We start from the raw sequence: 26815 nt of genomic DNA, 5'->3' as shown, positions 1-26815 counted from the left end.
ATGTATGTATGTATGTACTATGTACATATGTAATATGTACACACACAACCACACAGACAGACAGACAGACAGACAGACAGACAGATAGATAGACAGACAGACAGACAGACAGACAGACAGACAGACAGATAGATAGATAGATAGATAGATAGATAGATAGATAGATAGATAGATAGATAGATAGATAGAAAGAAATACTGAATGAGCCTGACTGTGAAAGTTTTAATATCATGACAGCTTTATCCTCCTCCAACTTTTGCTTTCACAAGTTCATGGCATATTTCTTTGCAGACATTCATTCTTCTTCTCTTTGTATAGTCCAGTTCTAATCTAACTTGCAGATGTTTATACATGTTGCATTTTGCCTTCTTTCTTGCCTTTTCAAATCTTTTACACTTTTTAACTCTCTTGCTCTCTCGCTCTCTTTTGCTTGCTCTCATGCATTCTTACAGGAATATGCATCCATGTCCTTCCACCTCTTCACTCTCCCCTTTCACCCTTCTCCATCTCCCAGTGACGTGAGAGTACCCGTAACTCTTACCCTGTCAGCTCTGCTGGAGTGGTCTTGCAATTTCAAAGAGTGCCAGGGTCAAAAGTTAAGTTGTCTCCAGTGTGTGTTAATCTGGCTGCCACTCAGATCCATGCTGAAAGAGAGACTGAACAGTCCATTTTCTCTATTGTTGTGAGTAATGTGTGCTTTGTCTCAAAATGATAGAAATGTGAATAAAAGCAGCTATTACTGTTTTAAGAAACTAATCTAATTGTTTAACCAGTGTAATTAGTTTATTAAAAGCACATACAAGCATAATCACACACAGAGAGAGAGAGAGAGAGAGAGAGAGAGAAGAATGGCAGTACCAGCTGCAGGCACCTGATCTAAGTAAAAAAAAAACTGAGAGGGGACAGTGAGAGGGAGGGCAGTGAAATATTTTTGAAATATGTTTGAAGTCTTGAACAACATTGTGTGTGTGTGTGTGTGTGTGTGTGTGTGGTGGGAGACAGGAGTGTGTAATGTCACCTCGTGAACTATAGACCACAGTTCTCAGTAGGGTGTGTCTCAATGTCCACTCTCTGAGGTGGTTTGGAGGTTTACAGGTCTCTGCTTTCCTCATTAACTCCATTAAACGCTCCCCCAAGAGCAGGAATTTGTCAAGCAGAAGTGTTTATGAAATGAGATATATTTATGCACTCCCTTTAAAGCAAAGAGGGTCACTGCGATCGGTTGGAAAGAACCTGATAGCTATTGTTCTATGTCACGCCAATTGTCTCTTAATTCTCAATGAGATCAAATAAGTCTACCCATGCACAGCTGATCTGGATGTGGGTATGGACTAATGTTAATGTGAAACATGATGAGGCAAAACTAAATTAATGTGTTGTGTATTCTGACAAACAAAGAAAAAGGAAAGGCACTAGGAAGAAGGAAAGGAGAGAGAAAGGGCAATAATCAGAAGGGAAAAGATGTGTTTTAATAACTATATGACCAAAGCATGAATACTTTTTTTAGTTTTTTATTTTTTCTTATAAATAGTAAATAGTGCTGCATTTGACACAAGACATTTTGCAACAACAATTGAATGCAGTCATAAAGAAAAAAAATCATATAAGTATAAAAAGCAGATGTAAAAAATAACCTTCGGCATGGAATTTAAGACTTAAAAACAGGTGGCGTTGTGTTATAGGCACAAAGTACTTTTTCTCACTTTGACAATCAAGATGGGTCATCTAAGAAATGGGAAAATGTATATTTGTATGTGTGAGGTAAGACAGAAAATTAATTGTCTTGTCATGTTTCCTTTATGCCAATTAAGTAATCTAAAATATAAGATGGTTTATAATTTGTTAAAGCAGCAATACACACCTTTTTCTGCCTTTTGCTTATCAGTTGGGATTATACAGCCTGTCCCCATTTTAAATAAAGTCTCTTTTATGCCACAATTTACTTAGCCTCAATTTTATTATTCCTAACTTTTTAAGATTAAAATATCTTAATATTGGCAGGAATACGGTGATAATTTAAAAGACGTAACAGAACACTGTGGCAGGTTGTGTAGTCTGAAAAGTGTTAGGAGAGTAAGATTTAGCAGACCTGAGTCCTGTTGATTGGAAAGACATTTTTTCCAATTCAAGGTCCACAACTACTGTTTCTGAGTGCTATTTTTTGTAGTTTTCATAATGTTTGTTAGGAAATTCTCCCTATTGCTCTTTCACAAGCTACATGTAAATTACTAAATCAAGAGACTGGTGTATGAGGTATAAATTGTGTATATTGCACTTTCTTTGGATTTCAGTTTGTGCTACTTTAGTCTTTACTTTCTCTCATACACTATATCCTTCTCTCCCCTCCTTTCTCCTATGGCAAATATTTAATATGTCTTCACAAAATGGAATTTTAGTTGCTTTTAGGTGTCACTGTCTACTTTTAATTGTATAGGTGTAATTGTATAGTAATTGTATAGGCGTAATGTAACGGTATAGGCGAGTATGACACATCTTTCGTTCACTGATATGTCTGACATGAAAATCTATCAGACACTTGAGGACATAGGAGCCAGATCACTTGTTCTCTAACTGTCTCTCTCTCTCTCTCTTTCTCTCTCTCTCTCTCTCTCTCTCTCACACACACACACACACTAACACACATTTGTGTATAATGTAGTGAAGTTGATAGAAGATGATACACACACCCCACACAAAAAAAGGAGCCCTTATTTCCCCCAAACACATCACGAGTCAAACAACAAGCTCTCATGATAGAGTAATGTGAAGTTACCACTTTTGCCTAAAAGATTAAGGCATTTCATTACTGCCTGACCTTACATATTTCCCTGCTGGTTATTTCAGGTTAAATATCCAGTCTTTAGCAGTCTTTAATTTTTTTAGCAATCAATTTTTTAATTCCTTGTCCACCTCCCAGTCTCCCTCACAGCTTGTGAATGTGGCGTTCTTTGGGAATGGTTGAGTAAGGTTTGTGTTGGGAGACATTTGAAGGCATAGAATGGAGTGCTAACCACAGCAGGCCTTTGGTCCTTATTATCCACACTGAACCTGAATCACACAGATTGAGAACCAACTCAGCATGGATGGGTGGTGTGGCTGGATCAGAACTGTCCTGATGCTGAGGGGGTTGTGGGTAGGCATGGATCTGGAAGTGGAGGTCAGAGTTCAGGAGTAGAGCTGAAGAGCAGGTGGTTTCTCTCAGAGCGTCCGGAACTTTCCCTCTTTTCTCTTGTTCACTTCTTCCTGCTCAGCTGATGTTGGGCTTCAGATAATGAAAGGCACCTGAAGCAGAAGAGCAAGAGAGAGAGAGAGAGAGAGAGAGAGAGAGAGAGAGAGAGAGAGAGAGAGAGAGAGAGAGAAAGAGAGAGAGATTTCATTATGGTTTTTTATGACACATGACATCCTGTAGGTGGAGGTATTTTGTCTCAAATAAGAAAGGTATAAAATAAAAAGAGGGCCTAGGTGGATTGTTGATGCAGTTAGATGGGTACTATTGAGTGTGTGTGTGTCTGTGTGGTACTCGCGGAAGCCTGATCAGTGCTACAATACACTGTACAGCTCCACCCAGTGACACTTGGAGTACGACCAACAATCAATAAGAGTTCAGGATCTGACCTCTGACTGAAACACATGGTTTTAATAGGGAGCTGCCACAGGCTATTTTACTCCTTCTAAAGCCCTCTTCAACCCCCTCCCAAATACACACACACATACAAACACCCCTCAATTCTTCAGTACTGACCACACATGCGCATACCAACGTTTCTTAACTCGCAAAAACGTACAAAACAGCAACCCCCTTTAAAATCTACACACCAAACCACACAAACACAAACTATTCCTGGATTTGTATATGGGCCATTGACTGAGCCAAATTAATTATTTCAAGATGCCGTCTTATAGGGCATTCAACATGTGGTCTGTACCATTCCAGTCCCCTCATTGGATCTGTCAAACATACTTTGTGATGGGTGCTCCTTTCATTTCTGTCTTCTCATATTGTGTGTGTGTGTGTGTGTGTAATGAACAACTGACTGCTCCTTTCATTTCCACTTTCATGTGTCTGTGAGCGTAATGAGCAATATCTTTGTTACACTAGAGGTCATTTCATGGCTAAATTATAGACTCCTAAGGTTGACAAGCAAACTCATGACGTGGGTCATGAAAGGTTACCCATGCTGGGTTGTGCGTCTACTTGTTACTTGTTCAAAATGAGTCTATTATAATCCTAATCATTCACTAGCAAGGTTGCAAATGTACTTCAGAAAATAACCTATCAGCACTTTCTCTGATGGAAAAGAAATATTTCACTCCAGAGTGAAAAGTAAAGAAAATGAAGAAATAAACCATACTTTAATTTGAATGGGAATTTAATCGGGTCAAAGGCAGTTGTGTGGAAACTTTTAAATGGGCAAAGTATGTTGGGGTTTTTTTATGTCATTGTGTCTGTTTACAGCTTTATATTTAAAAAAAAAAAAAAAAGTCAAACTGAATTAATACCAGTGCAATAATAGTGACACTGGTGGAATGTTTACTAAAATTTGTAACCAATTCTTGTTATGCTTTAGTAAGCAATTTTGCAAAACTGTGTAGAAATATTCTCACTTTGTTCTGTTTCTTAATTCCTAAAAACGTCATACTGTTATGCTTTATGAACCTCAAAGTAAGTACTACGGAATGGCCATGAATAGGTTCAGTTTATGCACTACACAGATCTAAGTGCAGATGCAGACAAGCACACACACTAGCAAACAGTAGTGGTATTCACCTTACTTTGCCCATACTGGCTGTATTGGTATGGTGCCATGTGGTCGACGCTGTAGGCTGGCGAGCTGTAGCTGGGTGGGCAGTAAGACTGTGAGCTGGGCAAAGAAGGCATACTGGCCAGTCCGGACAGAGACTCCAGTCTCTGTGATGAGTGGCAGCTGGCAGCCATGCCCGCACTGGGCTCCAGAGGACCAGTGAGAGGGGAGAGAGAGAAGTCTCCCTGCGGCTGGTGAGGCACGCCTCCTGGGTTCAAAAGTCCCATCACCTGAGAGCAGGAGGAAGGGAGAGCAGTAGACAGGAAGAAAACAAATAGTAACAGTGAGCATCATAGAGTACACAGTTATAGGAATATAGGAATAGTCTGGGAAAGTCAATGTAATCTTTGGATTACATTGACACTAAATCCCAAAAAGAGATAGGATACCTTCTAAAATGTATTCATCTACCCAGCAATACAATGTCCTGTTCCATGTACATATGCCTCTAATTTAATTAGACTTTCCAGTTTCGTAAAGAGAAAACAGGGATGTAGCTCTTCAAATCTATCACACCCAGTATTAATATAATCTTCAACAAATGCTGAGGCAGTTCAAAGCAGCATTAAATCATTCACCACATAATCACCTTTCTTCACTAACAAGGAAAGATAAAATGAAACCATAACCACAATGTCTAAAACACTCAGGGGAATTTAGCAAATCATCTTTATATCTAATTCAGCCATTTAGCTCAGTGTTAGCAAGATTTGGAAAGCTGGGATGTTAACTGTGGCATCAGTGCCAGAGGGCTCTCACTGCCAGCACTGATGGGCCAAGCTTGGCCTGGCTCTGAGGGAGGTTCCCTCTCTCGCTTCGCTAATCATTAATGAAAAGCAGTCTGGGTAAAGCTGAGATCACCAGCACACACTCACTCATGGCCCATAAGACTCCGATTATTCTCCATCCTAGCGCACACATGGTCCTGTTTAAATAATTTCCCATATAACAGAGAGAGAGAGAGAGAGAGAGAGGGAGGGAGGGAGAGAGAGAGAGAGAGCGCTTGGGAGTTGTGTTTCTCGGCCCTGCTAAGATTTTCCTAAAAATGATCCTCTGTGAGTGTACTAGTGTGTGTATTTGTGTTTATATGAGTGCATCATTTAGAAAAGAAAATTTTAGAGAAATGAAAAGGGAAAAGAGAGTAGACATAGATCTGAGGGCTGCATGCAACAGAGTGAATTAAACACAGCATGTCCAGCAGAGACAGAAGGACTGTGTGTGTGTGTGTGTGTGTGTGTGTGTGTGTGTGTGTAGCTTAAATGTCTACTTGAATGAATGCATGTTGTTAAGAGTTTTACAACCTCTGTGAAGGGTCGTGAAATCCCTCTAGTGATTCATCTTAAACAGCTGGACGAGCACACACATGTAAAACATGAGCAAGTAACAGACGTGGAGAGAATGGGCTTTTTATTTTATATTATGTTATTTTTATTATTATTTAATTATATTTGCCATTAGTTTCTTTTTTAATTTGTGATCTAATAGGGCACAAAATAATCTCAGTTTATCTAAGATTTTTATAATTATCTTGACAACCACTTTAACTATTTAATTTATCTTTTTTTTTCATTTCCTTTTAAATTTGTTTCATAAATCTTAAATTTTTATAATACTCTGTAATCACAGGCTAAGCAATAGAGGTGCACAATACTTGTGCAATACAATACTACAATACTTTTTTTTTTTTAATAATACAACCTGCATTGAACTGAATTGAAGTGGTGTGTTTCCCACCTTGGAGGCCACACACACTCACACTCACTCTGACAGTAGGTAATTTACAGGTTCCTGGTCAGAGGGATCCGGAGTGTGTGAGAGGAGCATGCTGATGTGTTATGCTTTACAAATGGAAACCACATGGAGGTTAAAAAGCCTCGTTCACCTAGCTGCAGGGGGAGACATGTCTACACGTGAGGTGAACTCTCAAGTACACTCCAAAGAGCATGCACATAGTTTGCTGACAAAAAGCTTCCCCATACCATGTGATTTTGGATATATGAGTTACAAAGGTGGAAAGTTAAATCCAATCTATTTACTGTGTTTTTGAACCATAAAAGTGCAACAAAACCACTGAATAAAAAGTCATGCTCCAGAAAATATGTTAAGCTGTTAGAAAATCTGTATCTGGGTCATACACAAAAAGGGAACAGGAATTGTGGGGGCAAGCATACAATTCAATAATGTAAAATGCATTTTAAATCTGTTTTGTTATGATTTGAATAGGATTTAAATGTGTGTGTGTGTGTGTGTGTGTGTTTTATATTGTATTATATGTTTTAATATTTCAATTTTGCTGTTATAGTTATAAATGATACACTGCTATCTGATTTTGAAAAGATGTTTTTTTTTATCTAGAAGTTAGATAAATAAGATGTAATATTTCCAAAAATTGTAACATTATATTTTAATTTTGTAATTTGTGTTTTTTCATTGGCACACATATAGAGATCTAAATTCATGTATGCAAGTGTATGGTTATAAGGCAGAGAGTATGGCTGTAACTGAATGTTTATATATGCATTGCTAGTATCTCTGGTTTGCAGTAGTTCCGGAGATTATGTGCTACGGCACGAGAATGCGGGTGGTTTTTGCAGGCCTGGTGTGAACAGAACACTGGTATGTGCTGGATTATACACCAGACGTGTGAGATTTTTACCCATGGGGCAAGTGAGCTAAGCCAGGCTGTAGCACATGACTACCCCACCTTTTTACCTACACACACACACATGCACACACACGCGCACACATGACATGACACCCACAATGCAATAATACATCCAGACAGGATTTACACAAATGGTCCACTGGAGCCAAAAACTGTAGTTCACAATATTACCATGGATCACTGTCTAGTTTCTTTATTTTAATCTTTCTGATATTTAATAGCCAGAATATTTCTGAATATGGCCATTTTTACAATATATTATTTGGGGGGAATTGCCTTATTGTTCATGTCTTAGTCCAGCTAAATATAATAAAAGCAAAACAAGAGGCGTATAAAATTCTCCACCGCGTGAAAAGTATCTGAATGAAGTTTCCAGACAGAAAAGTTCTTTTTTTTTTTTTTTTTACTTTTAAAACTGTTGCCGTATTCTTTTATATTTATCACGGTTAGCACTGAAATAAACATAAGCAATAAACATGGAAAATAGTTCATTCAAATGATTTAAGCCATAAAGAGACCTCAGCAGTGTGAACTAAACTGAGTCTTTGCTTTGTCCTACCTTAAACCACTCAATGAATATATAAATGAAACAATTAAGCAATAAAGTGAGTCATTAGCATAAATTACACAGTACATTATGAAGGATAAATTCTCTCATTCCAATCAATTAAGGGTCTGGAACATTCCATAATTAGAATCACAGACACAGAGTTGTGCCCTCATCATGACGCCCAGGGAATCTTTCTCTCCAGGGGCAACAGAAGGCCACTAATCAGCTCTGGCCGAGGTCACACATACACACGCACGCACACACTCTCTCACTCTCTCTCTCTCTCTCTAATGGCAATACCATATTCTGTGTAGATGTGAAAAAACAACAACCCCATGCTTAATGGCTTTTGATGGGCCATCATCAATACTGAGGACTTCACACCCAAACATTCCAGTGCAATGCCATCTCATCTGTCCTGAACAATGACAATGTCACACAAACATTACAGTCATACAATTATTTCAGTGTACCCATGACACAACAGCAAACACTGCTATTAGACCAAACAATAACAACATTCAATGACAATAAATGTCATCATGAGATTTTATTTCTGGATTTCTATATTTAGACATAAATATGCTCTCTGTCACACTGTCACAAAAAGTCCCTCGAGGCCTTTAATTTCTTCTGCATAACCAAAATCACATGCAACATTTCGACACCCTTCCACACCCCCACCATCTATGCTCCCCACCACGAGACTTTTAGGTCTTTGTTTAGTTCTTTTTAAATCATCAGGAACATAGTAGACTTCCCCATGTGCTCCCAGGGTATCACGCATATGATCGAGCAGGAGGCGCCTCTGAGGTGCTTAGCAGCTCATTTTCCGCTTGTTAGCATGGACGCGCATGGCGCTCACCACGGGAGATAGCAGCCGATGAGTGTGTAATCACATAATTGTCTTTTCACTTCTCATTTTCATCACCATCCCTTCTGCCACTTGTTTACTTTCATTCCAACCTTCACTCTATTCACTTGCTGTTACTCTATCAGTCATCTTGATATTTAGTGGACAAGGGTCTTTTATAATATACCTTAGCTTGCTGCAGAAGCCCAAAGCACTTTTCATTTATCACTATGTTCTTGGTATCCCCAGCCCAAAATATCAATTCAACTTAATTTTTGCACTTTTAACAATTGATATTGGAGCTTTATAAAAATTATGGTTATAAATTTAGATCTCATTAGTGGCAAGGAATAACTATCTGAGTTGACATGTTGGAGAAACCTTTGAAGAAAGGACTCTTTATGACACCAGCAGTTTCTAGGTACTAGTCTACAATATTCATGTGAGATTATCAACTGAAGCAAAGTTGGATCACTAAAACATCTAAGCAAAAGGCATACTTTAACTAGATCAGACATACTGATAGGTTCAGTGCAAATTGCAACACTTCTAAATTTATGAAGTTACCCACACTGAGATATTCAGTCATGCTCAAACTTAATCTGTGTATCTTAATCTTAATCTTGTTATACCAACAACATTTATTATTCACATGATCAGCTTTTTTCAAATTTAGTTTGGATAAAATATTTTTGATACCTGTCCCCAGTCTTCGCTATGCCCTCTGCAGGCAATCACGTCATAATACAAGCACAAAATTCTTTGTACCAAATAATGAAACACCATATATGTGCTCACTGACCTGTGTTGAGAGGCCATTACTGATAGCGGGGTTGACTGGGTTAGAATGGCCTGGTGCAGGCACAAAGCCGTCTGAGTAGCCTGAGAAGCTGTGACGGCCTGAAGAGAGGCAGTATGCTGAAGTAGCATCCTGGGCTCCTGGAGCAGTGGCCAGACTGCTCTGGTGCACCGAAGTCGGTGGAAGAGGCTGGGGCCTGTGCACTGTGCTAGCCTGTTCTGACATTGCTGATAGATATAGAGGAAGACAGCAAAGAGAGCAGAAAAACAGAAATGTTAGGCTGTATTCACATTAAGCATTTTTGCCTAAAACTGCCATTTTTTATGTCAGTGGTTAAAAGTGATGCTGTCTGAAATGCTCAACCATGGTTTCAACATATATACTGTATATAACTACTGGCACTGCTATGGATATAATGTGCATATTACATAATTTGTTTTTATTTTGTATTCTTGTCAGCATGCTCCTTGATAAATTGATTTTGTGTTCATGTAATTGATGATGATAATAATTTTTAAAAAAAAATTAAAAATACGCAATAATATTAAACAATACACAAAAAAACTCATATTTCAGGTATACTGACTGAGTTTGACCTGAATGTTGTGTCCAACTGACCTTGTGGGATGGAGGAAGCAGAGTAAGGACTTTCTGGAAGCTGGTAAGGCTGTAGACTTGACATGGCTGATGGCGGGAATCCTCCAGGAATCAGGTGATTGAATGCCATCAACTGATTGGCTCCTGCCTGCTTCCTCCAGCGAGCCCGTCTGTTGCTAAACCACACCTACAAACCAATACATCAAAAATCATTTTAATGACCTGAATAAAATGTATATATCTAATCTTTTATCTTTCTGTGGGGGCAAAATGTATGAGTTAAGAAATATGTGTCCTGTGTGTATATTCCGTCACATATTACACTCTGTTCTTCTTTAAAATATCTACTGTATGAGTGTAGGGTTATCAGTGTGCATGTGAAAATGTGTGTGTGCAGAATCTTGTGTAAGCATATGAGCGCATGTGAGAGAGTCTATTTCTGTGACCAATACACTATGACATCACATAAATCACGAGTCCATCCACTGAGATCATACTTCACGGGGTTAAAGAGTTTTCAAATAAAGGCGTTTAATAAATGGCAGTATTTCTGGCTGGGCTTTGTTATTTCATAAGAGGGAATTTTGTATGTGTGTGTGTGTGTGTGTACCTGTACTCTGGCCTCAGTAAGTTTGGCTCTTTGGGCAAGCTCCTCGCGTGTGTAGATGTCGGGGTAATGTGTGCGCTCAAAAGCTCTCTCCAGCTCTTCAAGCTGCTCGGCAGTGAATGTCGTGCGACTGCGACGTTGTTTTCTCTTCAGGGGCAGACCTGGCTCTGAGTCTACATCTGAACCCTCATCCGAGTGACTCGCTAAAACACACATATTACACAGTCATGTCAGAAATAAGAAAAAAAAAATTTTAAAGAAAAAGTTAGGAAACCGAATAAAAACAAATAAAGATATATATAATTTATTTTTTAATTTTCACTTGCAGATGCACAATACTGTATTATAGCATTTTTATTTAATCTCTGTCTACCACCAAAGCTGCATATATAATCATGTTTGAGAAATTTACATTTTATGATAATAGATTTTCCTTGTACATTTACTGCATAGAATCAACAGTTGCTATCTTTTCTAACAAATAATACTGCTATTTTCCCATAGATAATTAGATCCACTTTGAGTATGCACATGCAGATGCATGTGCGCACACACACACACATACACACACAATCATGCATGCATGCACACTGTGTGTGCTCGCTGTAAGTTTGGGACAGTGTTTATTCACGGGTCATTCAGACTGCCCTTGAGCTTGGAGCTCAGCATCTCCAAGGAGGCGGGGATGGGGCTCTCTATCAAATAATGATTAGGCCTCTCAAACTAGCGTGACAGCCTGCTATTGTGCAATAATACGCCTCGAAATCCCCAGTCCCCAACACACAAACATGGCATCTGTTTCGTCCGACACCAACCATATCTTTTCTCTAACTCCTTTCTTTCGTTCGCCCCTCTCCCCATATCTCAATGGTTCAACTGTGGAAGAGTGGTAACAGTTGACCAGTCATGGATATATAGTCTATGATAGTTGATAGATATTCCTGAGAAAATATCTTGATTACAGAGATTTGTGCATTACCTGCTAATTAACTCCAATGCAATCAATCAACTTATCCACCAATCTGAACACAAATGTGAATTTAATTATATGGACGATAATTTTTTTGCCGTTAAACCAAACCTCAGCCACAATTTTTTTCACACACAAGTATCCTCGCTTAAAAACATTAAAGAAGAAATATATTACAATATATTACAAATATTGTCTTTAACATATTTGGTCTCATATTTAAAAAAAAAAAATGTTACATCCCAATGCAGACTTTTAATTTTTATTTTTATGTTTATTATTTTCTCTTTTACAAATCAACATTAAATAAGTACCCATCATATACTTGTGAAGCTGATACTAATCTATATTTACTATTACAATATTCCCTCTAGCAAAATATTATTTCTTACATACCTGATGCAATAATTAACATTGACAACTATCGCTGACAATATTAACAGCAAATCTCAACCCGATTTTTATATGAGCTAGCTTTGAAAGCTAATTTTGGCTAACAGACATTTGGCATGCACTAAATACAAACTTGTTTAACATGTAATTAATTAATTTTGCCTTGATGTTTGCCCTGATAAGGAATTAAATGAACTGAAAATAAATTAAATTCCTCAAGTGCTTGTCAGGGGAAAGAGAGTGCGAGATCCAGATTTTGAGTTTTAATTAAAAGCAAGAAAGAAGTCACGCTAGCAGGAGAGCTGCTGTGCTTATGGAGCTACACAGGAAATGCTGCTACTTTCTGCCAGCATGGGTCTTGCTAGGCATCTCACAAGGATTTGGAGCACAGAAAATTGAATGACAGAGAGCAAGGAGAAAACTGGAAAGGAAGAAGAGAGGCTGAGAGAAGGACAGAGTGAAGCATATTATCACTTTCACATGGATGCAAGCAGAATTGATAGTTTGCCAAAATGCTGCACAAAGAATAGTGTTTGCGATTTTTGAGAGCAAGTGCAGTTACATAATTTTTTTTTTTCATGCAGTTTATAAATGAAAACAACAAATGCTCAAAAGTAGAGGTGGTTCAACATTTGAGGAAAGTAACAGTTGGAGAAGAGGCTAAGTGTTAACTACGGAGTTCAAAGCTCAATACTTGTCTTTCTCTTGTCCCTTTCTCTCCTGTCTTTATTCTCTGAGTTTTTATTATCTGCGACTCTGGCAAAAACACTCCATCATGGCCTGTGAGTTAATAGTAAATGACACTGTTACTTTTGTCATCCTCCATTCTCTCTCTCCCTCTCTCTTGCTCTCTCCTTCTCAGGGAGTTATTTGGGAGTCTTTTGTTGGCCTATATGGAGAAGCCTGTGGCTGAAGGCTTTGGAGTCTGATTTCCACGCTCCATCTGTAGGATCCATCAGAGCTGGGCAGGAGGGCATTCAGGGCCGCTGTCACCTGCCCAGCGGGGGAGGGGGCATGAGGGGGGGCACAATGGGGGCAGGACGTGGGGGCCAATGGGGGAACAGCAGGGGGCCGCCCCCGATCCTTCCTTCACCATCGCCAGGGGGTTTAAAGGGGAAGGTAAGAGAGAATGTATGTGGATATTTGTATATATAAATGTTTTTTTTTTGTCTACGTTTGGTGTACTTCCCTATATAATGATCGATAACATACTATACTTGGTAATGCTGTGTCTCTTTTATGGTCATTCCAATGTAGTTGACTAAGAGAAACGAATGAAAATGAGATGGAGATGTTCATGTTCTTCTTCTTAAAAATCATTATTTTTTTTGTATATTACAGTATTGTCTTTTATATGTGTGCTAATGAAACTTCAATCAAGATTTTTTTTCTGAAATTGTTTTTATGCTCATCTTGTTGTTTAAACTGTAAAAGTCAAGTAAAATAAATCAGACTAACCTAAAATGAATCCAGAGAATGTTTTAAAGGAATTTAAAGAACAGCCTTATCTATCAACTACATCCATAATGCCACCTGTGGAAGCTCCGCTCTAATAACGGTCACTGTTTTCAAAAACTTCCAATAAAATAATTATGGATGGATGGATGGATGGACAAATACACCAGATGGAATGTGTGTCAGTGTGTTTACATGGATTTTGATAGGAAGTCGGTCTGTGAAATAGGAAGCACTGGCTGGTTTCCTGCAGAGTCTTTGCCTACTTACAAAACCAGGAATTCACCGGAACGCCTCCTCCATCACTTACTACTTCTGATCCAGACAGATCCTGGGGGAAGAACTCTGTCTATCTTAGTCTATTTCCCTCTTTTTATGTTTTCTCTCTTCTTCTTTGTCTTTGTCTTTCATATGCACACAAATCAGGCTAGGACAGCTTACTTAAGAGAACGGCAGAGATAAACTGTGTTTTCCACCTGACTTTTAAACACAAGAGGAAATTAGGGTTTTAAATGAAGTTGCACTGCCATATAGGACTAAGACTTTTTTCTTTGGGAGGAGAAAGTAGCAGAGTCTCACTGTATAGTCTGATTTGGCTTGGTACCGCAGATGCAGGCTCTCTGTCTGTGTTTGTGGAGGCAGTAATAACAATACTTCCCCTGCTGCCACAGTGCAAGGCTATTCATTAATCTGACACAAGGTGCATGCCTTCTATTCGAGGAGGGTATTTGTATTCAGAGCAGTCACTCCTGGAGTGTGCACACACACACACACACACACACACACACACAGCATACAAAGGACAAAAACTGTTAAAAACTCTATAGACCTAAACACAGCTTTACTATTTATCAACCCTCCATCAGAGTGGAAGGAGAGAACTAAAGAAGAGAGAGAGAAAAAGAGGGAGAGAGAGAACGAACTACCCTCTTGAATGGGTTCCACCTGCGGACATAAGAATGCAGCGCTGGGGCAGACGGAATTCCACACTGATCCAAATAGCAACACGAGCACAACATTCAGCAGTGATGGCAACAGGAGGAGACTTTGTTAACTTTGCCATGTTACTATTGGAAGCATGACTGGAGCTCCACTTTTGGAGTGTTTACTCAGTATTTGTCTGGTAGCATGTTTCTCATACACAAAAACCTTTTTATTTTTATGCACCCCTGCACAGAGTCCTGGTGTCACACTCTCTCTGTAAACATGGTAAGTAAAAGAAGTACACCTCATCCAGAGTAACTGAGCCAGCAAAATGATGATTGAGTGACACTGCAGATTAGGCCAAACCCCCTCAAAATTAAAGAATGCTGAAAGGAAGGATTCATACCCAGAGAAAAGAAAATTGGTGGGAGAAGAGTGGAAAAACAAAACTAAAAAATAAGGGAAAAGAAAAGATGGAGAGAAAGAGTAAGAGAGAGAGGGAGAGTAACCATCTGGGCTGTTTATAGCTCTTAGTAGGGGGAGAGCCATCTCCTCCTGAGGGGCAGTTAAATGGCAGGGTAATTGAGCTAGTGACATGTGTTCAGCAAACAAAACAAAAGGCAGAAGAGACAAATGAAGCATTTATTTGCTCAGTGGAGGAGCGCTGGCCCTTTGGGCTCTTGGGCCCGTGCGCCGCTGCTGGAGTGTATTAAGGAGTATATAGAGGGCCAGCAGATGCAGAGGAAAGAATGGTTAAGAGACTGATTATGAGTCCATCTGCGGCTGGCATTTAGTTAAGAGGGAGGAACTGGGGAGGCACTCGGCCTGCTAAAGAGACACTAACTCTCCAGCTGGAGAGAGAGTGAGAGAGAGAGAGAGAGAGAGAGAGAGAGAGAGTGTAACGGAAAGAAAAAATAAATAAAGAAAAAGTGGTGTAAGGAGGGGCCATAGGAAAAGTAAAGAAATAATATTTGTAAGACACATGTTTACAAGATTTGATTCTAAATAGGATATTTATGCAACACCCCAACATGAATCCCATAATTTAAACTTCAATTAAATTGACTTCAATCCATGCCTTTTTAAATAATAAACAAACAAACCAACAGACAGAAATTATAGTTGTTCAAAGGCAGTAATAGAGTGGAAAGAAGTAGGCATTGTGGGTACACAGCATGTAGTCTGCATTATCTGCAAAAAACATGCAGTACAGCATGGAATTGCTTCATTAGAACACACACTAGTATAACAGCACCCATATTGAGCAGAGAGAGAACACACACATGTATACACACAAAACACATCCAGATTGAATGAGAGGAAGAATTGTCTTTGCCTCCAGAATCTATATCATGTACAATTAAGGCAAAAGTTGCTTTGTCAAAAAACATCTATGTACTAAATAAGGTTTCTTTGCTACAGGTAAATTTAACGTTTGAAAAAGTGTTTGCTGAATTACATTGACATGTACATTTAATGTATTTTGTGGCCTTTGTATTATTAGGGTCTACCACCATTATCGTACCACTCCAAACATTTAAACAACCGGTAGGAAGAAACTCTTCTACTCATGAAGAACTTATTCCCAGAGCTCCATTTAACTGCCAATGGGAGGCACAACATTATTTTAACCCTCGCTGCCAGCAGAGAAGGCATTTGCTCATCCAGTGACCTAGGACTTATTTGTGACCCAGCAAAGGCATGGATCACACTCTCCGGGGATCAGAAAGCAGACAAAGTGCTCCAGCCCTCCGATGTTCCCTAATTCTTTGCCTACTTTACACACTTAAATTAGCAGGGCTCAGTAGCAGAATGGCAAAAATATCCAAAATATTTATAAATATTTATTACTTATTATAACTAATATATTTGTTCTATAATTATCCTGAAATGTCTCAATACTATGTTTAAATGCATAAAATAACTAAGAAGCTAAGTAATCTGGAATAAAGTCTTTTTTCTTAAGTATGTCTGAAATAATACAACAGGGGTATAGGAAAATAATCAACAAATGTGGTGGTGTGCATCCTTGCTAAAAACTGGTTACAGTAGATACGTTAACATTTTATATCAAGCTCATTATTCTAAACATGATTTGAATTAGAACCAGCTCTATGGTCAGAACTGCTATTTTAGATGATTAATTTCTGTCATATAAATTGTTTGTCTCTCTTTTTGTGGCACAAACACAACCAAGATTTGTCTGTCTGTACTTTTTCATTTATACCACTAACGCAGTTTAAAATAAAAAAATTCAACAGGTTGCCATTTTCTTCTTCTTTTTTTTTTTTGCAACAGTGCCACATTTAATATTTTTTACAAAATAGTTAGAACAAATTGAAAAATGTTTTAAAGCTAATGGAGAACTGTTGACATTTTTTGAACGTTCAATGCAAAACTTTTTTTTTTCTCAAAACAGATCTTTTATATTGGGGCTGAATGTTGGGGCTAAAAAATATTAGGTCTCAAATACTGTCTACAAGTACTTGTCAGCTATTATTGCAAATATATGCAGTTAAAGACTTAAAGGTAAAGTTAAAGCATTATTCCATTTCATAAACACCACACTTTCTTTATTTCTATTTTTCTTTCATTCTTTCATTCTTTCTCTCTTTTTCATTCCCTCTCTATCTCTCTCTGTGCTTCTCCCAAGTTTCACAATCACTCAGAGAAATAAGAGTGAGAAGTGAAGTTCCCCAAGTTAAGTGATTGACAACGTTGTCTAGCTTTTCTCAATTAACCATCTCATTGTGTGTGTTTATAGGTTGGCCCCTACCCCTTCGACCTCTCCACTTTCCTTTTCATCCTCTGCGCACACTAACACTTCCAAAGGAACACAGAGTGGGAGAAAGAGAGAGAGAGAGAGAGAGAGAGAGAGAGAGCTCTATTTGGAGAGGAGTGCCTATTCTCCTTGACCTTCCATTGCTCACTTTCTCTTTCAGCCACTTCAGATTGTCTTTGAGAGAAGTTTGGAGTGAAAGAAGGGAGTCCATCAGCTCAGAGGGGCCAGGCCCGGGCGCAACCCCAGAACCCCACTTCAAAGATGGCCTGCATTCATTAATTGTCCTTTGAATTAATATCAGAGGATCACAATGCTGGTGCCACAAGAGAAAGGAGAACCAATGAAGCATAGACTCAAGCATTCATTTGCAGATAAACTTGGGGTATGCGTGTGAGTGCGTGTGTGTTTATTTCATTTAAAGTTGCAGCACAAAAGAGGTACTTTCTTAATAGAAAAGACAAACAGAGGAGAAAAAAAGAACAGCCCCGACATATGAAGAGCATGACAGAATTATGTTACGTGATATTCTTAGAAAGTACTGCCAGTAATTTCACTTCCCAAAAATTCCTAATGTAATGAAAATTAGGCTCACGGGCCACAGTGATTTCCTCTGCTACAAAAAAAAAAATCAATGAGGATACAAACCTCCATTTGTAGAGGTTGTAAATGCATAGTTTTGGTTAATACAAAATTACCAGATCTTGAAAGCATAAGTGTGCAGTGGAGCAAGCAAGGCATTTCACCTTGGTCAAAAATTTGATTTGTGACATTATGACTAAATCAACAAGTGTTATTATTAGAAAGTCCTAAAAAAAAGCTACAAGCACTAAATCCCGCATTCTAACCTTAACCACTTATAGCTTCATACTAGCTGAACTGCATGAACTCTTACTAAATCTGAAATTTATGTTAAATTTATGTTAGCTATCTTCCTTCAATCATATTATGTTCTCACATTCAGTTGATTCCACATGTAGAATGGAGAAAGTGTGTGTGTGTGTGTGTGTGAGAGAGAGAGAGAGAGAGAGAGAGAGAGAGAGAAAGAGAGAGAGAGAGAGAGAGAGAGAGAAAGAGAGAGAGAGAGAGAGAGAGAGAGAGAGAGAGAGAGAGGGAGAGAGAGAGAGAGAGAGAGAGAGAGAGAGGGAGAGAGAGAGAGAGAGAGAGAGAGAGAGAGAGAGAGAGGACACTGGGATGAACAGGGATGAATTTACTGCTGCATCTCTCTGCCTGCAGGGCTTCGAAGTCATGACTGAGAAAAGCATTCCAGCAGGAAGACTAGGCCCCTTGTTTATTGATCACGGACACAGTCCTGTCTTTCTTTCTCCCTCTTTCCCCTCTCTCTTTGTACACAAATGTACTCTAAAAATGCATCAAGCTTCTACAACCATTTTAGAAAAAAATTATTGCCCCCAAAAGTTATACAAAGAAGAAGTGAAAGAAGTGAAAAACTCTTGTCAGCTGTTTTACTCATATAACATATTACTGGCTGTTCCAGTTTGTATATGAGCGATTCAAATCTACATCACTCTTTTTTGCTGCTTGTTGTCTTTTTAATTCATCTGTCTGTCTTTCTCACACACACACACACACACACTCATGCTGTATCTCTCAGCCTCGCTCTCTCTGTTTCTCTCTCTGTCTCTCTCTCTCTCTCTCTCTCTCTCTCTCGCTATTGAGTGAGTTCCTTGCCAGAATAGTGGCGAGCCAGCACCCCCCACTTTATTTACACAAACAAAGTCCTCCTCGCTTTCTTTCATGTTTTGTTAGCAGTTGATTCTCTCTGTCTTCCTGGCTATTGGCCTGCGGGAGGGACAATGGCCTCGGGAGAATGGCAGCAGATTGTTGGAATGCTCCTCAATGAAACTAATTATTACATGTTGACTGCGTTCACCATGGCACATCTGAAGGCACTAAGCTTATTCAATTGGCCTCGGCAGGACTCCCTTTTGGAAAAAAAAGAAAGAAAGAAGAAAAAACTTGATCCCTTTGACTGTTTGTATTTCTGAGTTTTCTTTTCTTGCCCGCCATAAAATGAAAGTCTGAGAGAGTGGGGGCCATTGCTCTTTGATGACTTTAGTTACTTTTAATTAGCTAAATGAGGCTCGAGAATTGTCAGCTTTCCCAAAGTTAATAGTATAAGGGAAAAGCGCAAACGCACTCATGCAAGCTCATCTTTGTGAGAAAATCTTTATTAATTCACACATAATAGCCAGATTAAGAAGAAAAAGAGACTCTTTAAATTCTTGAAATTAATTTAAATATGTTAGCTTTGTGTCCCAGTAATATTCAAAAACCATCATAATATTTTTTTTCTTTAAAATGTATAAAGTAATGAAGCATAGATGAGTTGGATGCAAATTCAAGGTTCTTCTAAGTAGACAACAATATAAAACAGACAGACAGACAGACAGACAGACAGACAGACAGATAGATAGATAGATAGATAGATAGATAGATAGATAGATAGATAGATAGATAGATAGATAGATAGATAGATAGATAGATAGATAGATAGATAGACTCAAAAATACAAAAGAAATATCATACATAAATCCTCTCATGAACTGGATAGGCCATCATTAAATTTTCAACCAATTATATCTATCACCTCAGTAGCATCTTGTGAATGAAACTTTATCTGCTACAGTAGTGATGCTCCACTGATTTAGTCTGCTGCTCCACTGCCCTGGCTTTTCCCAGACAAATAAATCTTAAAGGCGCATGCTTTGATCTCAGCACTTAAAGAGACCCCAACAATAGGTTTTTGAGGAGTGGGGGCAGCGGGCCAACAGGGCCTTCTCACTGACAACTATAGACTCAAGCACCTACTTAATCAATATTTGGTCAGAACACTCCCTCTTGATACTGAAAACGCCCTTTTCAGATTTTAATTGAGCACCATAAAAAAAAAGGAGCAACCAGAAGCCCAACTGAAAAAGACAGCAAAGTGAAATACTGTTTTTCCTGAGCCACCTCGCAGTAAATAAGCTAAAAAGACAAAAGAAGTAAAAACTTTACAGTCTGTCAGTAGAGATCAGGACACAGTGAGGAGGGCTTGAGTTTTATGATGTGCACACATTTGCATTTGGACAAAAGTTAATTGTTTGTTTGTCACTCAGCAAAGAAAAAAGAACAAAACTCATAGTGTTGAATAAACTCTTGTTGAATTAACACTTATGGTAACTTGTGCCCAAAGGGGCTTAAGCTTTTTCACATTCATGTTATATTCATGTTATGTCCTTTCAGACTTATTACTATATACTTATACAAGTATACTTCTATTTTATCTCTACTAATATACATTTACATAACATCCATACGTTTTTTTTCCTTTGGTTTGTTTGTTTCACTATAAATTCTTTTCAGAATATTCTAATACTTTAACACTGGAAGCCCTAAATACATAACTCTCTCTGCAAAGATTTTCGTTACCTAGAAGTTACATCGATGCTTTTTTTAACTGTATAATTCTGTGTAATAATTAAAATTTACTTGACCTTTACATCTAATCTTGTTTAACTTTACTAACAAGCTCTGTTCTTTGTCCGGCTCTTTCACAGACTCTTATCAATTCTGTATCTACAAAAAATAGTATCCAGAGTAGCTTGTTGAAATAATTAGGAACTGATTCCCGCGCGTGATGCAAGAGGGAGAGAGAGAGAGAGAGAGAGAGAAAGAGAGAGCGCGCGCGCCATGGGCGGAGACGAAAGGGTGGGGCTTTGAAAGTAGAGACGATTAAAGGGGCTCGATTTAATCAAGAGGTAGGGATTTTAATGGCGATCATAGTGCACAACGTGGTGCTTTCTTAAACATGATCCGATCCCATCTAATCACCAAAGTAGACCCGAAGTCGAGAACACATTCGTCTACCCGAGAACCTGAAGAATTGGGGGTTAGAAAAACTCAGGGCATGGATCAGGTTCCAAATTTAAACAGAGATTTTTTTTCCAGTGAAAAGAAACGAGTATTCCCAGTTGACTGTTATTGGCTGTGCGGAAGTTACACTTTACTAAAGGAAGAGTCTGGGTTTAATAACTTGTGTTATTAAGTCCCTATAATTTGTAAAATTCATGATAGACCGAAGCCTCAAAAAACTTTTGATACCACTTAGCAGCGACATATGGAAAGCCTAAATGCCTAAGCACATTTTGGTCTGTAGTTTAGACAAATAATTCGTTTGTTTGCTGCGTATATTTAATATGAATTCAAATGCAAATGGAAAAAGGCTTTTTGTTTATTTACCTCATCACTGAATAATATGGAGGGATTCTACTGAACAAAAACAGACCTCTCTAACAGGTCTGCTATCAACAAGTGTTAGGAAGAGTTAGATCTTTTTTGTTTTATTTTAACTGGTGAAGTTATTGTTGCTCACTTCTTCAGTGAAATAAGATTTTTTTCCTAAAAAAGTTTCCATGGAGATTTTTTGTAAACGAAAACGGACAATTTCGTCGATACCGTGCGCTTCGTGAAACCGCTCGCCATTAAAACTGTTTCCTGAATAATTCATTTCTCATTGGCTGTCTATAATGTCTTCTCAGCGTCTTTTTGTTAGCCCATTTTTTGCTGCCTTTCTCTGCATTTTTTTTAAAAGCTCAGTGCCCTTTGTGCGCACAAAGAAATGCTTTTGTGCACGTGAAAGCGGAGCGTGAGGCTCATGGACTCGCGCGCTTTTGTCTCCTCAAGTTCATCCTCAAGTGTCCAATTGTGCACCGCGGAGCCGCCTTTCAGGGCGCAGCTCTTGGACAAATGTTTGATTAACTGATTCCTGCACAGTTTGCTTCCTGGCCCGTTTCGTTAACCTGGAACTTTCTAACTAATAACCAGATGTATATATATATATATATATATATATATATCTTGCGAACGAAATTCCACAAACGTTAAAATGTGAATGCACTGAGTGGCTTTTATTATCGCAGTGCTCATTCAACCGTTAAGCCGTATATTTAACTAAGTGCAAACTGTACACATGACAGAACTGTACACATCTGTATGCCTTAGCACATCATACATTATACACTGTAAATACTGCTACTACCACTGCTATTATTGCTACAACTCCTACTACTACTACTACTAATAATAATTAAAGTAGATTTTTACATCTAGTACTGCTACTATTAGTAAATATATATATATATATATATATATATATATATATATATATATATATATATATATATATATATATATATATATATATATATATATAATTAAATGAAACAGAATCTAAACAGTAAATGCAACAGTAATAGCAGGGTGACAAATTACATGTAATTGTCGTTATATTATTATCGTTATAAAGTAAGTTGTTATCGAGTTGTATTACTAACGTGTTGCACTACTCTAAACCTATTACTTCTACCAAGTGCTACTTTTAGTATTTATAGTAGTAGTGATAATAATAATAATAATAATAATAATAATAATAATAATAACAACAACAACAACAACAACAACAAGCGCATAATAATACTAATCAATTTCCATTGTCGACGTGCTGCATACAAGTCGCTGTATTAATTTTAATAATTGGATTGGATACAATTATACAATACAATTATATCATTATGTCCCCATTTATAGCAGCAAAACGTTACTCATACATCAAAAATTAAAAATAAATACTTACATCTGTCTCCCAGAATTCCATCGATGCTGTGTTTTGCACGTCTTTCGTTTTCTTCAAGCTCCCTCTTCTCAACTTCATCATCATCTTCCTCATCCTCTCCATTTCCGCCAAACTTACAGCGCAGGATGCGGCTGATCGAGCTGACTGGAGAGCAACAGATTATAACAGTTACAATCCACTGTGGCTATAAAAATATATCCATTCTAATAAAATATTTTCAGAAAGTTTCTTTTGCTCTCTCTCTTTTTTATTTCTATTTTTTATTTTTTGTATTTTGTATTTTTTATGCAATTTTATGTTTTTACATAAAGCTGTTTTACACATGGTGTCGATGTCTACTATCGAATAATCACTATTAACTACGACTATTACTAGGTACTATTATAGAATAGTTTTATATAGGCTACATCATTACAGCGGAAATTTATTACTTACTATATGCTAATTGATGTATAAGCCGGAAAAATTAAATAAAAAAGAAAAGCATAATTAAATACACCAAGTACCTGAGGGCACATTGTTTCTGTCACAGATGCCGTCTTTCAGCAGCTTGTCTCGTATCTCCCAACTGAACATTCCCGGGTTGTCTCTCTTGTATTCTTCTATTTTCTTATCCACGTCGGGACTCGTGTTCTGCTTTAATTGATAACATTTACACAGCAAATCACTGTCAGTGTCAGCAAAACTGATCTGAAATATACATTTTTCCACAAACGTTTGCTTTCTTTCATGGAGCTCCCCAGTTTACTCCACATTAATATTTACCTATTTTTTGTAAAAGAACGTTTTTTCGTATTTTTCCTGAAGCCTGGTGTACGACGAAATAATATTCAATTTTAAAAAGCGTTGAAATTAAACTATACTGTCTATTACATTTGGACGCGTAAAAACTAGTTGCACAGATGTATCTAAAAAAGGAAACATTTCTGCTCCACTGTACGTGTTTTGGATATTATGTAATCTTGTGTAGAGATGCTCACATTTTGGATGACACGTTATCACATGCGAGAAAGTTTATTTAATCTGATAAAAAAAATCTATATATTTCAGAATATTATTCCAGAACTCATTCAGTCACAAATGTAGTACCTTCGGCTTGCTACCTCCGATAGCGCCAGGCCGGATGGATCCTGTCTCCTGGTACCTGCACAGGATTTTAGACACGCAGCCGTGTGAGACTCGCAGCTGGCGCGAGATGACGCACGGCCGGATCCCGTGATGCGCCATTTCTACGATCTTATGGCGAATGTGGTTGGGCAACGGGCGTCCGTTAATGAACACACCGCCGAGCTGGTTTACTCGGCCCTGGCCTAAAGGTGTGGAAACTGCAAGAAATATTACAGCATTATTGTCATTTTCTTCTTTTGCAGTAATCATCATTTAAGCACAATAATGCAGCCCAAATGTGATATAGCCCTAAAATTGAATTCAATAATAATAATAATAATAATAATAATAATAATAATAATAATAATAATAACAATGATAGTAACAACAACAACAACAACAACAACAACAATAATAATAATAATAATAATAATAATAATAATAAAGTTATTGTTATTATTATTATTATTATTATTATTATTATTATTATCTACACATATTTAGAAAGTCTGTAAACTGCATCCTGCTCCAATAATACCAAAAATATTTTAGAACTTTCTCTATCGACAAAATAGAATGTGCTGCAAAAGTTTATTATAAGCAGCGGGAGTCATGAAAATCACAAAGCAACTGAACTGTCACTTCCAGGACATGCCAAAACATTTACATCAATTAAACAACCGGCATTTTCTGCCTGTATATCCACTCCGAATCTAACATATTGCTATGATAGGGATACCTATTTCGCTGAAAGTTATGCCTATTGTATTAAAGCAAGTGATGCTAATGCCCTACCTTCGAGCGAATAGCCCCCTCTCGGATAGTTTTGGGGTGGCGTGGGGCGCACCATCCTGGGAATGCCCCCTGCTAAGGCGGCCATGTCCCGAATGCCTAAGGAACGGCAACGAGGCCACTTAACGGTGGAATTAACGGTGGATTTAGAGATCCAGGAATCTCTTTCAGGTCAGGTGCTGCCCGTTATCTCTTAGGCTGATGAGATGTCAATGTAATACGTCCTCAGAAAATCAACTTCGTGGGGGAAAATTACTCAGGAAAAGTCCTTCGAAGTTAGCGAGTGATATCCAGACTAGATGAAACGATGTTGCTCCGAAATAAAATTCAGAAGTCAGCACTGCTTGGTGCAGCCGTTTGGACGCACTTGTCGTGTGGATTGAGTCGGCTCACGGTAGCGAAACATTTTATCAGTTGAAGAGTTGTGTCCCTACAGCGCACCGAAGCCTGTGATTGGCTGAGAGAGGGCGGGTCCTGAGAACTTACGGCGTGCTCTGATTGGTCCAAATATGTAAAGTTTTCTTGTGCCGTGACCTCGAGGGTTCAAGGCGATGTGACACTGATAAAAACACGAATTTGGAAAGGTTCTTGCTGCATAGATCGTAAGGGGATTTCTGTGAGTTATTTTGATTCCATAAGGTCTCTCTCAAGTGCCAATTTGTGATAATGGAATATATGTGAATTAATTCATTAAGTTGGTGAAGCAAAATATGCATAAGATCATATTTTAAAAGTGCATCATTGATGTTGCACTTTGTACTTATTAACGTTTTTAAAGAGTATGATTGCAATCCAGGTCTTGTGAAAGGAAGCTCTCAGCAGGGTATGACGCCGCGAGGGCCCTAAAATCTGTCTGTAAGAAAGGGATGCAATTGTGAAGAGTATTTATTTATACCTTTGTGGCATTCAGTAGGCCTATGCACCTTATTCTCTCAGAGATCCGTTGCTTCTCTCCATCTTTAGTCGTACACCTCTATCTTTCCCATGTCACTCTGTTTTTTGTGTGTGTGTTTTTTATTGTTACTAGGTGAGCTGGAGTTGGGGACCATCTCTCTTTTTCTCTGTCCTTTATTGTCTTCCTCAGTTTTGTAGAGCTCATTGAGCTCCTCATGTCAGTCAGATCCTTTCATGCACATTGAAAACTTCCCGATCGATCACTGGACTGGAAGACTTCTATCATCTAAAACAATGCTTCGTCTTTTCCGTCTTCATCACAGACAACAGGGGCACAACATTAAGTCTACTTAGCACTCCGGGCCACTGTACACATCTTTTTACCAGAGAAGAAACGTGTTTCGTCTTTAAGACATAATGGAATGTAAATTCAGTAATACTTCCGGGTCATTATACCTGCGTTTGATAAAAGATAACCGCATATGTTAATGACGGTTGGTTGGATAAACGTTTCCCAATTTTATTTTTTGTCCTATCTGCTTATGGGACTAATGTGACAAATACGTCAGCTGTCATCGGTAATAATCTGTACAGGGACGTGTCGACAGTTAAATAACTAACCACTGGTCTCTCGGGATCTGAGAGTCTCACTGAATTATGAGTCAAATTTGCACGGGTTGCGTCGGGAGACGCGGATAAAGCGTGCAAATCTGTACAGATCAAGCTGCAAAAAGCGTAAGAGGCATTGCCGTTAATATTCACTTTAGGGACAGGTTTTCACACATCCACCTGACGCATCGCTCGCATCTTGCACACCAGGCCCCAAAAAATATATAAAAGAATTTCAGAGCTTAAAAATATTTTCTCTGCTTTATAAGACACGTTGTAAATATAACATGGTGCAATGTAACTGAAATACAAAAAAAACCCTGAAGTCATACACTAACTAAAAGTTAGTTAGAAAATTTATATAACAGCCTATTCTAATGT

At 38.2% G+C, this 26815-nt stretch overlaps 1 protein-coding gene across 2 annotated transcripts; it reads right to left on the bottom strand.

Moving 5' to 3' along the window:
- Positions 1-1556: 1556 nt before the first annotated feature.
- Positions 1557-25298, bottom strand: pax3a (paired box 3a). Of its 2 annotated transcripts, none has more exons than XM_058418000.1 (9): positions 24935-25298; positions 24122-24357; positions 23539-23668; positions 23033-23176; positions 10877-11076; positions 10288-10453; positions 9673-9896; positions 4769-5032; positions 1557-3282 (listed from the first exon to the last, which is right to left on the bottom strand). In XM_058418000.1, exons 1-9 carry the CDS (start codon positions 25017-25019, stop codon positions 3265-3267), a joined length of 1467 nt encoding a protein of 488 aa, XP_058273983.1. In that variant the 5' UTR covers positions 25020-25298; the 3' UTR covers positions 1557-3264. The 2 variants fall into 2 exon arrangements, with proteins under 2 accessions (XP_058273983.1, XP_058273982.1); XM_058417999.1 differs by having other exon boundaries at positions 4774-5032.
- Between the last annotated feature and the right edge of the window lie 1517 nt (positions 25299-26815).

Source organism: Hemibagrus wyckioides, linkage group LG20, assembly GCF_019097595.1.
Source record: "Hemibagrus wyckioides isolate EC202008001 linkage group LG20, SWU_Hwy_1.0, whole genome shotgun sequence".
Taxonomy (NCBI): Eukaryota; Metazoa; Chordata; class Actinopteri; order Siluriformes; family Bagridae; genus Hemibagrus; species Hemibagrus wyckioides.
This window is presented reverse-complemented; position numbering and strand designations above follow the sequence as displayed.

Coding starts and splice junctions, on each gene's coding strand:
- pax3a (XM_058417999.1), bottom strand. CDS start 25,019: ATGGCCGCCTTAGCAGGGGGCATTCCCAGGATGGTGCGCCCCACGCCA. Junction 23,177..23,538: donor CAGAAACAATGTGCCCTCAG/GTACTTGGTGTA, acceptor GTTGCTCTCCAG/TCAGCTCGATCAGCCGCATC. Junction 5,033..9,672: donor GTAATGGCCTCTCAACACAG/GTCAGTGAGCAC, acceptor TCCTGCTCTCAG/GTGATGGGACTTTTGAACCC.